This window comes from Salvelinus sp. IW2-2015, unplaced genomic scaffold (assembly GCF_002910315.2).
Source record: "Salvelinus sp. IW2-2015 unplaced genomic scaffold, ASM291031v2 Un_scaffold2128, whole genome shotgun sequence".
Lineage (NCBI taxonomy): Eukaryota > Metazoa > Chordata > Actinopteri > Salmoniformes > Salmonidae > Salvelinus > Salvelinus sp. IW2-2015.
In genome coordinates, this window is record NW_019943463.1 from 97,256 (window position 1) to 111,334 (window position 14,079).

The 14,079-nt window shown below is 41.6% G+C and overlaps 1 protein-coding gene and 1 long non-coding RNA gene across 3 annotated transcripts; one reads left to right on the forward strand and one right to left on the reverse strand.

Moving 5' to 3' along the window:
- The first annotated feature begins 34 nt into the window (after window positions 1-34).
- Window positions 35-11,525, forward strand: mrpl14 (mitochondrial ribosomal protein L14). Of its 2 annotated transcripts, none has more exons than XM_024140405.2 (3): window positions 35-138; window positions 339-448; window positions 10,748-11,525. In XM_024140405.2, the coding sequence occupies exons 2-3, from the start codon at window positions 375-377 to the stop codon at window positions 11,112-11,114; spliced, it is 441 nt and encodes a 146-aa protein (XP_023996173.1). In that variant the 5' UTR covers window positions 35-138; window positions 339-374; the 3' UTR covers window positions 11,115-11,525. The 2 variants fall into 2 exon arrangements, with proteins under 2 accessions (XP_023996173.1, XP_023996174.1); XM_024140406.2 differs by having other exon boundaries at window positions 82-133.
- Window positions 11,526-12,458: 933 nt separating this feature from the next.
- Window positions 12,459-13,913, reverse strand: LOC139025006 (uncharacterized). Its single transcript, XR_011476424.1, has 2 exons — window positions 13,101-13,913; window positions 12,459-12,944 (listed from the first exon to the last, which is right to left on the reverse strand). It is a non-coding gene; the product is annotated as an uncharacterized lncRNA (long non-coding RNA).
- Window positions 13,914-14,079: the final 166 nt, after the last annotated feature.

The window sequence follows — 14,079 nt, forward strand, 5'->3', positions numbered from 1 at the left end:
CAGAAGATACAAAATACAAAAGAAATGTGGTGCGCATTTGCTCCTAAGCGTTTGGTAATCAGTTGGGTCGCTGTTTGATGACGTATTTGACATTGTATGGAGCGCTCTTGAAAAGTTGCTAACTAGCTAGCTTGTAAGGTAGCTGCAATTATTCTATTTTATCTAGCAAAAATCAGAAACACTTAGATATAGCGAAATTAGTAGCTTTCATTTGAAACTTGCTTTAATAACCCATGCTTGTCGGTTCAATTACTAGATAGCTAGCTAGCAATGTTAACTAGCTGACCATTTGCAAAACGATGCATGCATAGTTAGCTAACCTCTTCTCTTCTCACAAGGTCCAACCTCTGAGGTATAACAAGAAGGGTCCATCCATGGCTCTTATTTCAAGATCATGCAGTGGGTTCCTTGCCCAACTGTCATCACTGACGCATCACAAGGCTTTCAGGTGACAATTTGTTTTTGATATATAAGTTACCTGCCTACATTGTGTATATTTGTTTGCCCCTGTCACACACTGTACTGTATTTGCTACCTACACAGATTGTACACCAAATAGTAAAAGTTACAAAAACAAAACTTATGAACGGGAATTTTTATTTAACTAGGCAAGTCTATTATGAAAATTCTTATTTACAATGACGGCCTAAAAGCACACATAGCACACAGAACAGATTTACCGCTTCCTAGACTTGCTTTCAATGCTAATGACCGATCTATAACTCAAATTTCTATGTGCGTTTGGTGGGTCACCAAAAAAGTTACATATTGCAGCTTTAATATTAAAAATACGTTCATTACTCCTAAAAAAGGTCTAAATAAAAATGTACAACAACTGTCACCAAAGCCCCATATACTACCAACCACTGCAACCTGTACGCTCTCGTTGGCTGGCCCTCGCTTCATACTCGTCGCCAAACCCACTGGCTCCAGGTCATCTACAAGACCCTGCTAGGTAAAGTCCCCCCTTACCTCAGCTCGCTGGTCACCATAGCAGCACCCACCTGTAGCATGCGCTCCAGCAAGTATATCTCTCTGGTCACCCCCAAAACCAATTCTTCTTTTGGCCGCCTCTCCTTCCAGTTCTCTGCTGCCAATGACTGGTATGAACTACAAAAATCTCTGAAACTGGAAACACTTATCTCCCTCACTAGCTTTAAGCACCAGCTGTCAGAGCAGCTCACATATTACTGCACCTGTACATAGCCCAAACAACGACCTCTCCCCCTACTGTATTTATTTATTTATTTTGCTCCTTTGCACTCCATTATTTCTATCTTTACTTTGCACATTCTCCCACTGCAAATCTACCATTCCAGTGTTTACTTCTATATTGTATTTACTTTGCCACCATGGCCTTTTTTTTGCCTTTACCTCCCTTATCTCACCTAATTTTCTCACATTGTATATACTTATTTTTTCTACTGTATTATTGACTGTATATTTGTTTTACTCCATGTGTAACTCTGTGTTGTTGTATGTGTCGAACTGCTTTGCTTTATCTTGGCCAGGTCCCAATTGTAAATGAGAACTTGTTCTCAACTTGCCTACCTGGTTAAATAAAAATGGCTGCTTCCTGGGTTTAAAGGAGATTTGCCCCACCTACCTCCTGCAAGGCCAGATTCTGTTTGGCGTAGCTCTTGATCGTGACCCAGTTCCATTACATTTAGGGCTGTCCCCTACAAAAAAAAAATCTTGGTAGACTGAAAATTGTCTGTTCTTTCAACCAATCGATTGCTCAACAAAAAAAAAGTGTATTTTTACATATATAGAAATACCCTATGTGCTTTAATAAAATCAACTATATGCACTGAGCGTGTCTGATGCTTTAAGCTTACGGTTTTATGCCTCAAGAGGGAGCCAGAGATCCAGACCCAGCTATTCTCCTCCCACTCCTGCTGGCTTTTTGCAGATTCTGACATTACTCTCCTGAATTTGCTGGTAATAGGCTACACGAGGAGTCGGTAATCTTCCTCATGTGGAATGCCAATTTATCTTACGATTCCTAGCGATGTGCGTGCCTGTTATGAAACCGTTTCATTTACTTTATAATGATGTCTTCATGTGTCAAAATCATTGTCATGTGGTTAATCAAAATTCTATGAAAATGATACAAACCTAACAAGTAACTTCTATTGTAAACAGTCTACCTAAAGCCAACAAATAAAAACATTGCAGCCTGCAGGTAGAAAATATCCTGATTTAAAAAAATATATATATATATAAATCACATTGGCTACACATGGCCTGTCTGCAATGAACTTGAAACATTGTATTAACTTGGGTCTGGCCCAAAGCTTGCACTAGAGAACTTGCGTAAGGGATAAGAAGCAGTGCTTGACTTGGGCAGGAGCTCATCGGAGCTGAGTACTGGCACCTCACATTCTACTGCCTGAGCTCCTGTTCCTCTTATAAAATGTTAGCTCAAAGGTATTGTGGAGCTCCTGCACCTAAATATAAACAGTACCAGCACCCAATATGAGTACCGGAACCTATTTCAGTCCTAGTAAAGCACTGATAAGAAGCCTATTTTATGACGTTTCCACTGGATCAGAGCTTGACATTGTTCCCTTTTCACGCTGAGTGGTTATTGAAAGGGAGAAAGCTGGAAAGATCTTTCAAATACATTGAGGAATTACTGTAGTTCTAAATCGACGTAAAAACAGACTTTGTTTACTTGAGGTGAAGAAAACAACATTACTTTGAGAAGCTCCACAGTTCATTAGTGGTGGTGCGTTAAGCCAATCAGAAATACTATCAGATCCCCAAATGGGCACATTTATACGCCTACATTTGCCCCGCTGGCCAGGGAGTCTATAGGACTACTTCTATGCGTGTGCGTCCTTACACAACATTGACAGGAGCGCGCCAAACAAAAGACAATGACTAAATTGACAGAACTCGTAAATGGAATTAAATTAACCAAAACTTGTTTCTCACTAGTGTAGCATAGGTTGTGCACTCTGCAAACAATTGTGTTTCACTCCCACAATGAGAACAGGAAGACTGGAATAATATTGAATGCATTAAAATAAATGACCGTATTGTATATTAGGAATGAATGGTAAATGTTCTACTGGTGAAATATGTCATGGGGAATTGATATACGCAAACAATTCACACAATGAAGTTATGAAACAATGAATGTGCACAAATTGCCGGGAGAGAAGTGCATTCTGTAGAGAGAAGTGCATTCTGTAGAGAGAAGTGCATTCTGTAGAGAGAAGTGCATTCTGTAGAGAGAAGTGCATTCTGTAGAGAGAAGTGCATTCTGTAGAGAGACGTGCATTGGGAGTGCATTGCATGGTCAATCCGACATCAGCATTGGACGTGCAGTGTTACACAAAAATATATTTGAGATTCTTCAAAGTAGCCACCATTTACCTTAACAGCTTTGCACACTCTTGGCATTCCCTCAACCAGCTTCATGAGTTAGTCACCTGGAATGCATTTCAGTTAACAGGTGTGCCTAATTAAATGTTAATGTTGAATTTATTTCCTTAATGCGTTTGAGCCAATCAGTTGTGTTGTGACAAGGTAGGTGTGGTATACAGAAGATAGCCGTATTTGGTAAAAGACCAAGTCCATATTATGGCAAGGACAGCTCAAATAAGCGAAAGTCCATCATTATTTTAAGACATGTCAGTCAAAGAACTTTGAAAGTTTCTTCAAGTGCAGTCGCAAAAACCATCAAGCGCTATGATGAAACTGTCTCTCATGGGGGAAAGGGGGATACCTAGTCACTTTTACAACTGAATGTATTCAATTGAAATGTCTTCTGCATTTAATACAACCCCTCTGAATCAGAGAGGTGCGGGGGGCTGCCTTAATCTACATCCATATCATCGGCGCCCGGGGAACAGTTAACTGCCTTGTTCAGGGGCAGAACGACAGATTTTTACCTTGTCAGCTCGGGGCTTCGATCCAGCAACCTTTCGGTTACTGGCCCAATACTCCTACCCGCCAGGCCACCTGCCGCATGAGGACCGCCACATAAAAGGAAGACCCAGAGTTACCTCTGCTGCAGAGGATAAGTTAATTAGTTACCAGCCTCAGAAATTGCAGCCCAAATAAATGCTTCAGAGTTCAAGTAACAGACACATCTCAACATCAACTGTTCAGAGGAGACTGTGTGAATCAGGCCTTCATGGTTAAATTGCTGGAAAGAAACCACTACTAAAGGACACCAATAAAAAGAAGAGAATTGCTTGGGCCAAGAAGCACGAGCAATGGACATTAGATCGGTGGAAATCTGTCCTTTGGTCTGATGAGTCCAAATGTGAGATTTTTGGTTCCAACCGCTGAGATGCAGAGTAGGTGAATGGATGATATCCGCATTTGTGGTTCCCACCGTGAAGCATGGAGGAGGAGGTGTGATGGTGGGGGGGTGCTTTGCTGGTGACACTGTCTGTGATTTATTTAGAATTCAAGACGCACTTAACCAGCATGGCTACCATAGCATTCTGCAGCTATACGCCATCCCATCTGATTTGGTCTTAATGGGACTATCATTTGTTTTTCAACAAGACAATGATGCAACATACCTCCAGGCAGTGTAAGTGTTATTTGATCAAGATGGAGAGTGATGGAGTGCGGCATCAGTTGACCTGGCCTCCAAATCCCTCAACCAAATTGAGATGAGTTGGACCGCAGAGGGAAAGAAAAGCATCCAACAAGGGCTCAGCATATGTGGGAACTCCTTCAAGACTTTTGGAAAAGCATTCCAGGTGAATACCTAATTTCTCTGGTTGAGAGAATGCCAAGAGTGTGCAAAGCTGTCATCAAAGGGTGGCTACTTTGAAGAATATAAAATATATTTTGATTTGTTTAACACTTTTTAGTTACTACATGATTCCGAATGTGTTATTTCATAGTTTGTCTTCACTATTATTCTACAATGTAGAAAATAGTAAAAATGAAATAGAAACCCTGGAATGAGAAGGTGTCCAAACTTTTGACTGGTAGTGTTATCTACAGGAATAAGACAGATCCTGTTGGAGTGTTTAATAGCCTACTGATTCCGTGAGCACCAAGCCTCACGCAACCACATGTCAAGTAAACAATTTCACAAATTCTGTTGTTTTTCATCTTTGCTCAGCTGTAATAAACAGCTTTACACTTGTTGTTAGAACAGCCTCTCTGGTATTTATTTATATTTAATGTTCAAATTGTCCAAAAATAACAACGCTCCTTTGTCAATCTCATTATTATTATTATTATCCATATGATAATGACATTACTTATATCATTAGTAGACTTAGTATAGCAGCCTTGTATAACCATCATGTCTTATTCCTGCCAGCAGCATACCACCCTGCATACCACTGCTGGCTTGCTTCTGAAGCTAAGCAGGGTTGGTCCTGGTCAGTCCCTGGATGGGAGACCAGGTGCTGCTGGAAGTGGTGTTGGAGGGCCAGTAGGAGGCACTCTTTCCTCTGGTCTAAACAAAGATCCCAATGCCCCAGGGCAGTGATTGGGGACACTGCTCTGTGTAGGGTGCCGTCTTTCGGATGGGACGTTAAACGGGTGTCCTGACTCTCTGAGGTCATTAAAGATCCCATGGCACTTATCGTAAGAGTAGGGGTGTTAACCCGGTGTCCTGGCTAAATTCCCAATCTGGCCCTCAACCATCACGGTCACCTAATAATCCCCAATTTACAATTGGCTCATTCATCCCCCTCCTCTCCCTGTAACTATTCCCCAGGTCGTTGCTGCAAATGAGAACGTGTTCTCAGTCAACTTACCTGGTAAAATAACGGTAAAATAACGGTAAAAAATAAAAAAATCATTAGTAGACTTAGTATAGCAGCCTTGTATAACATCATGTCATTATCATTAGTAGACTTAGTAATAGCAGCCTTGTATAACCATCATGTCATTATCATTAGTATACTTAGTATAGCAGCCTTGTTAAACCATCATGCATGTCATTATCATTAGTAGACTTAGTATAGCAGCCTTGTATAACCATCATGTCATTATCATTAGTAGACTTAGTATAGCAGCCTGGTATAACCATCATGTCATTATCAAATCAAATCAATTTTATTAGTCACATACACATGGTTAGCAGATGTTAATGCGAGTGTAGCGAAATGCTTGTGCTTCTAGTTCCGACAATGCAGTAATAACCAACAAGTAATCTAACTACACAATTCCACAACTACTACCTTATACACACACACAAGTGTAAAGGGATAAAGAATATGTACATAAAGATATATGAATGAGTGGTGGTACAGAACGGCATAGGCAAGATGCAGTAGATGGTATAGAGTACGGTATATACATATGAGATGAGTACTGTAGGGTATGTAACATAAAGTGGCATAGTTTAAAGTGGCTAGTGGTACATGTATTACATAAAGATGGCAAGATGCAGTAGATGATATAGAGTACAGTATATACATATGAGATGGGTAATGTAGGGTATGTAAACATTATATTAAGTGGCATTGTTTAAAGTGGCTAGTGGTACATTTTTACATAATTTCCATCAATTCCCATTTTTAAAGTGGCTGGAGTTGAGTCAGTATGTTGGCAGCGGCCGCTAAATGTTAGTGGTGCTGTTTAACAGTCTGATGGCCTTGAGATAGAAGCTGTTTTTCAGTCTCTCGGTCCCTGCTTTGATGCACCTGTACTGACCTCGCCTTTCTGGATGATAGCGGGGTGAACAGGCAGTGGCTTGGGTGGTTGTTGTCCTTGATGATTTTTATGCCCTTCCTGTGACATCGGTGGTGTAGTGTCCTGGAGGCAGGTAGTTTGCCCGGTGATGCGTTCTGCAGACCTCACTACCCTCTGGAGAGCCTTACGGTTGTGGGCGGAGCAGTTGCCTGTACCAGGCGGTGATACAGCCCGACAGGATGCTCTCGATTGTGCATCTGTAGAAGTTTGTGAGTGCTTTTGGTGACAAGCCGAATTTCTTCAGCCTCCTGAGGTTGAAGAGGCGCTGCTGCGCCTTCTTCACAACGCTGTCTGTGTGGGGTGGACCAATTCAGTTTGTCCGTGATGTGTACACCGAGGAACTTAAAACACTTTCCACTTTCCACTACTGACCGCGTCGATGTGGATAGGGGGGTGCTCCCTCTGCTGTTTCCTGAAGTCCACAATCATCTCCTTTGTTTTGTTGACGTTGAGTGTGAGGTTATTTTCCTGACACACACTCCGAGGGCCCTCACCTCCTCCCTGTAGGCCGTCTCGTCGTTGTTGGTAATCAAGCCTACCACTGTAGTGTCATCCGCAAACTTGATGATTGAGTTGGAGGCGTGCATGGCCACGCAGTCGTGGGTGAACAGGGAGTACAGGAGAGGGCTCAGAACGCACCCTTGTGGGGCCCCAGTGTTGAGGATCAGCGGGGTGGAGATGTTGTTACCTACCCTCACCACCTGGGGGCGGCCCGTCAGGAAGTCCAGGACCCAGTTGCACAGGGCGGGGTCGAGACCAGGGTCTCGAGCTTGATGACGAGTTTGGAGGGTACTATGGTGTTAAATGCTGAGCTGTAATCGATGAACAGCATCTCACATGGGTATTCCTCTTGTCCAGATGGGTTAGGGCAGTGTGCAGTGTGGTTGCGATTGCGTCGTCTGTGGACCTATTGGGTCGGTAAGCAAATTGGAGTGGGTCTAGGGTGTCCGGTAGGGTGAGGTGATATGGTCCTTGACTAGTCTCTCAAAGCACTTCATGATGACGGAAGTGAGTGCTACGGGGCGGTAGTCGTTTAGCTCAGTTACCTTAGCTTTCTTGGGAACAGGAACAATGGTGGCCCTCTTGAAGCATGTGGGAACAGCAGACTGGGATAAGGATTGATTGAATATGTCCTATAACACACCAGCCAGCTGGTCTGCGCATGCTCTCTGAGGACGCGGCTGGGAATGCCGTCTGGGCCTGCAGCCTTGCGAGGGTTAACACGTTTAAATGTTTTACTCACCTCGGCTGCAGTGAGGAGAGCCCGCAGGTTTTGGTAGGGGCCGTGTCAGTGGCACTGTATTGTCCTCAAACCGGGCAAAAAAGTTGTTTAGCCTGTCTGGGAGCAAGACATCCTGGTCCGCGACGGGGCTGGTTTTCTTTTTGTAATCCGTGATTGACTGTAGAGACCCTGCCACATACTCTTGTGTCTGAGCTGTTGAATTGCGACTCGATTTTGTCTCTGTACTGAGACTTAGCCTGTTTGATTGCCTTGCGAGAGAATAGCTACACTGTTTGTATTCGGTCATGCTTCCGGTCACCTTGCCCTGGTTAAGGCAGTGGTTCGCGTTTCAGTTTCACGCGAATTGCTGCCGTCAATCCACGGTTTTGGTTGGGAATGTTTTTATCGTTGCTGTGGGTACGACATCGTCAGCACTTCCTAATGAACTCGCTCACCGAATCAGCATATTCGTCAATATTGTTGTTGGACGCGATGCGGAACATATTCCAATCTCGCGTGTTCGAAGCAGTCTTGAAGCGTGGATTCAGATTGGTCGGACCAGCGTTGAACAGACCTAGCGGCGGGAGCTTGTTGTTTGAGTTTCTGTTTGTAGGCTGGAATCAACAAAATGGAGTCGTGGTCAGCTTTTCCGAAAGGGGGCGGAAATTAGTATAACAATGATCTAGGGTTTTCCAGCCCTGGTAGCACAATCGATATGCTGATAGAATTTAGGGAGTTTTGTTTTTGATTAGCCTTGTTAAAATCCCAGCTCGATGAATGCAGCCTCAGGGTGTGTGGTTTCCAGTTTACAAAGAGTCAGATAAAGTTCGTTCAGGGCCATCGATGTGTCTGCTTGGGGGAATATATACGGCTGTGATTATGATCGAAGAGAATTCCCTTGGTAGATAATGCGGTCGACATTTGATTGTGAGGAGTTCTAGATCAGGTGAACAGAATGACTTAGGTTCCTGTGTGTTGTTATGATGATCACACCACGTCTCGTTAATCATAAGGCATACCCCCCCGCCTCTTCTTACCAGAAAGATGTTTGTTTTTGTCGGCGCGATGCATGAAGAACCAGCTGGCCGCACGACTCCGTTAGCGTCTCTTGAGTTAGCCATGTTTCCGTGAAGCAGAGCACGTTGCAATCCCTGATGTCTCTCTGGAATGCTACCGTGCTCGGATTTCATTAGTAGACTTAGTATAGCACCTTGATAACCATATGTCATTATCATTAGTAGACTAGTATAGCAGCTGTTACCATTGTCATTACATTATAGACTTAGTATAGCAGCCTTGTATAACATCATGTATTATCATTAGTAGACTTAGTAAGCAGCTGTATAATCATGTCATTATCATTAGTAGACTTAGTATACAGCCTTGATAACATCATGTCATTATCATTAGTAGACTAGTATAGCAGCCTTGTATAACATCATGTCATTATCATTAGTAGACTTAGTATAGCAGCCTGGTATAACCATCATGTCATTATCATTAGTAGACTTAGTTAGCAGCCTTGTATAACATCATGTCATTTCATTAGTAGACTTAGTTATAGCAGCCTTGTATAACCATCATGTATTATCATTAGTAGAGTTAGTATAGAAGCCTTGTATAACATCTGTCATTTATACATTAGTAGACTTAGTATAATGCAGCCTTGTATAACACATCATGTCATTATTATTAGTGACTTGTAATAGCAGCTCGTCATAACATCTATGGAGCTGTAGGCCTAAGAGGCAATCCTGTTTAGTCTTGATACCGTAACTTCCTTAGGCCTATATTTCAATATTTATATAGTCAGAAATCACTTACTGTTCAATAATGAGAGAGATTTGAAATAGACACGATGTCGGGTACACGTTGTGGATTACTTCATGGAGCAAAATGTATTGATTTTTAATAATGAGCGTTTTTTCTAAATTCAAACAAACCACCTGCTACTAGACATGGCCATTTTAGAAGCTCGTGATTGGTCTTTTAATAACGGAACGCTGGTCCCTTTGAATAACGGACGCTGTCGAATACGGAAGCTGGTCTTTGAATAACGGAACGCTGGTCTTTTTAATAACGGACTCTGGTCCTTTTTAATAACGGAACGCTGGTCCCTTTTAATAACGGAACGCTGGTCCTTTGAATAACGGACGCTGGTCCTTTGAATAAGGAACGCTGGTCCCTTTGAATAACGGAACGCTGGTCCCTTTGAATAACGGAACGCTGGTCCCTTTGAATAACGGACGCTGGTCCTTTTTAATAACGGAACGCTGGTCCCTTTTTATAAGGAACGCTGGTCCTTTTTATAACGGAACGCTGGTCCTTTTTAATAACGGAACGCTGGTCTTTTTCAAAGTAACGGAAGCGCTGGTCCCTTTTTAATAACGGAACGCTGGTCACTTTAGTAATGTTTACATACTGTTTTACCCACTTCATATGTATATACTGTATTCTAGTCAAGGCTCAATCTATTCCGCTATTTCTCTACATATACTATTCTTCAGATATACAGTGCTACATACATATTCTACCATGTACTGTCCATTTATAGTCTATACATACACATATATTTAGACTCTGGACTCTCACGTTGCTAGTCCTAATATTTCTATATTTCTTAATTCCATTATTTAACTTGTTAGTTGCTACTGTTGGAGCTAGGAACCAAGCATTTTGCTTCGCCCGCATTAACATCTGCTAAACATGTGTATGTGATTTGAATGACTTGGCCATAGTGAGTAGATTCTTATGATATCCTCTCTCTCTCTTTCCCCTCGCTCTCGCTGTCTCTCTCTCTCGTTCTCTCTCTCTCTCTCGTTCTCTCTCTCTCTCTCGTAGTGTGTCAGCAGCCGCCGCAGCCATCCAGAAGATGACCAGGGTACGTGTTGTTGACAACAGTCCACTGGGTAATACCCCGTGGCACCGCTCGCCTAGAGTCATCCACGTGTACACCAAGAATGGAGTGGGAAAGGTGGGCGACCGCGTTCTACTGGCCATCAAGGGAGGGAAGAAAAAAGCTCTTATCGTTGGCCACAAGATGCCCGGAGAGCGGATGAACCCTAGTTTTGACTCCAACAACGTTGTCCTGATTGAAGACAACGGTAACCCTACGGGAACTAGAATTAAAGTTCCACTACCGACACACTTGCGCAAAATGGAAGGAGATTATTCCAAACTGTTGGCCATCGCTAGCAGGTTTGTGTAGTACTGTAACAGCAGGTCCTTCGTTAATAGCTAGCAGGTTTGTGTAGTACTGTAACAGCAGGTCCTTCGTTAATAGCTAGCAGGTTTGTGTAGTACTGTAACAGCAGGTCCTTCGTTAATAGTTGTGATGACAGCCGTCGTGTCCTCGTACAGGATCAAGTCCTATGGGGGTGATTCCTAACACATTTTCTCCCATTGAAATCAACGTATGACTAAGTGAAAAATCGGACTTTAAGTGGGCTGTGTGCCCCTATGTTAGTCAATGGAAATATCTCTAAACATCTCTCCATGTGTTATTGGTAATGAAACCATGTTATGGCCTGTTGTCAATGTATCAGACCTTTTTTCTCCACAAAGTCTCATGTCATTTTATGTTTGTTTTGATAAATAAAATGTACATAATTCAAATGAACATCTTTGTTATTCCTCGGTGTAATTCTAGGGCCGGTATCCCGGACACAGGTGAGCGTTGTCCTGGACAATAAAGTTCAATGGAGAATCTGAATTTAATCTTCCACAGTATGTAGTCCAAGACAATGCCTTTTTTTTTTTTTTGGTGTCCAGGAAAATGTCCAACTCGAGGAAGATCTAGGTGAAATATGCTCATCACAGCCTACTGTTCAAACTACTGCACATTCTAACAGGTGGGACTAATAATTATGCCTCAACTACCCTTTTGCCCTCTGCATGTTATGTAATTACAGTAGTTAACATACTGATCCCAAATGAATGCCGGTTAATTTAATTCCTTTTTTGTATCCTTTCTTGAGAACATTTCCACTCCATGGAACATTCAGATAGAAATATGTTGTGTAGAACGAGCAAGGCTCTGACATATAGAATAAAGATTCACGGCACCTCTTTGCTTGGGGACCAGACGGTGAATGGACCTCTCGCGTCCTTTACAAGCCGGAATGTTAAAGAAAGTCATATTTGAACTTACTCTGTCAATTTGTCTGTGGTGTTGGTCCTTCAGCTGCTTGAATTTTGAGACGTCTCCAAAATAAAGTCTAGTTTACCCCACTTTGTTAGAGCGCCGGTACTGCAGTTAATGTCTATCACCTGGCGCACAACCATGTAAACACCTGCAAGATTTGGGTTAGTGGCAGCCCAATTCAGATGTTCTTTTTTTTCTCTTCACTAATTGTTCTTTTGACCAATCGGATCAGCTCTGAAATAGATAAAATGTGATGAATCAAAAGACTGATTAGTTTCACCTTCAGGACCAGTTTTATATCTAGGTCATTTATATCTAGGTCAAATATGTTCATTTCTACTGTGTGTGTGTGAACTTGATGAAAGCCATGCCTCTTATGATTGTAAATGTCAAGAGTTTCAAAGACCATAAAGTACAGTGTTCACTCCCAGGAGTGAACGTGTATTTATTGAAGGCACACCCTACATTCACAATCCCTAGCTTTTGCAGACAGGATTGACACAATCAGAACCTTTCAAACAGCAACATGTAGATATTAGATGTAATCAGAAAAACATTGCGATAAAACATCAAGTGATCTTATTTACTCATTTGAAATAAGTTCTAAAATGTAAAGTATAGGGAGAGGCATCTTGTTAGTACAGTAGACATTGATGGATTTAATTATGTTAATTATGTTGAACTCCTCGCATTGCTTCCTTTGGTCTTATTGATCATTCATAGAGACAACTCAAATACATTAACCATCCCTTTAATTCAATCCACTCAAATACATTAACCATCCCTTTAATCCAATCCACTCAAATACATTTTACCCAATGAAAATTAGATTAACCATCCCTTTAATCAAGTCCACTCAAATACATTTTACCCAATGAAAATTAGATTAACTCCCTTTAACAAGTCCATCAATACATTTTACAATGAAAATTAGATTAACCATCGCCTTTAATCAAAGTCCACTCAAATACATTTTACTAATGAAATTAGATTACACATCCTTTAATCAAGTCCACTCAAATACATTTTACGCAATGAAAATAGATTAACCATCCTTTAATCGTCCACTCAAATACATTTTACCTAATGAAAATTAGATTAACCATCCTTTAATCAAGTCCACTCAAATACATTTTACCCAATGAAAATTACATTACCATCCCTTTAATCTGCATTGTAATCAATCCACGTGGTCTCAGTCACTAAAATATTATCCAATATGAGATGTTTTAAACCCACCCATAAAAACGATGATTTGTTATTTGTCAGTTATACTTTTCTTCAGTTTAATAACTAAATACAGTATTTCTCATATACAGTAACTTTCTACACACTGCAGTACCGTGATCGCCACACTGAGACTCTTCAATACTTCCACCTAGTGGACTAGTCAAATAATGTCCTCAAATATCAGCTGTGGTTAAAAAGAAATCTAATGTTTGTGGGAATAAGACAAATTATATGTTACCCAGAACACTGCGATAATCAAGATCTCCTTCCTTCATATCTCACAAAATATTTAAACCTAAACATCTAAAGAGACATTCTTTGACAACGTTGTTGACAGAGACCTCGGTGAGTGAGTCTCCCAGATTTACTATCTGTTAATATTCCCATAACACCCCACGGTGGGTCAACCACGGTGATGAAACGGTCCACGTGCACTAAACAGCAAAAACAAACAGACTTGATCCTCTTCAATTCAATAATGTGATTTAAAAAAACGTGGTTCCTTACAGCCACACTGATGCTTCGTGCTCTGACCCATGCCGTTCACAGACAGCTCTAGTAGGGCCGGGGAGATACCAGTATGGTTCATTAGTGTTTGTGCATCTCGCTTTGTTTACAGACAGATGCTTACAATTCCACAGTTGAATAAAATGTTTAAGAAACAAAAACAATTCTAACATTTTGCATAGGTAACCCGTCAGCATGGGGTGTGTTGGTCTTTAGCCTTGTCGGAGGGTGTCTCGCCCTGCATACATGGCTAGTTAGAGACACTCACTTGCTATATGGGGTTAGCTGAGGG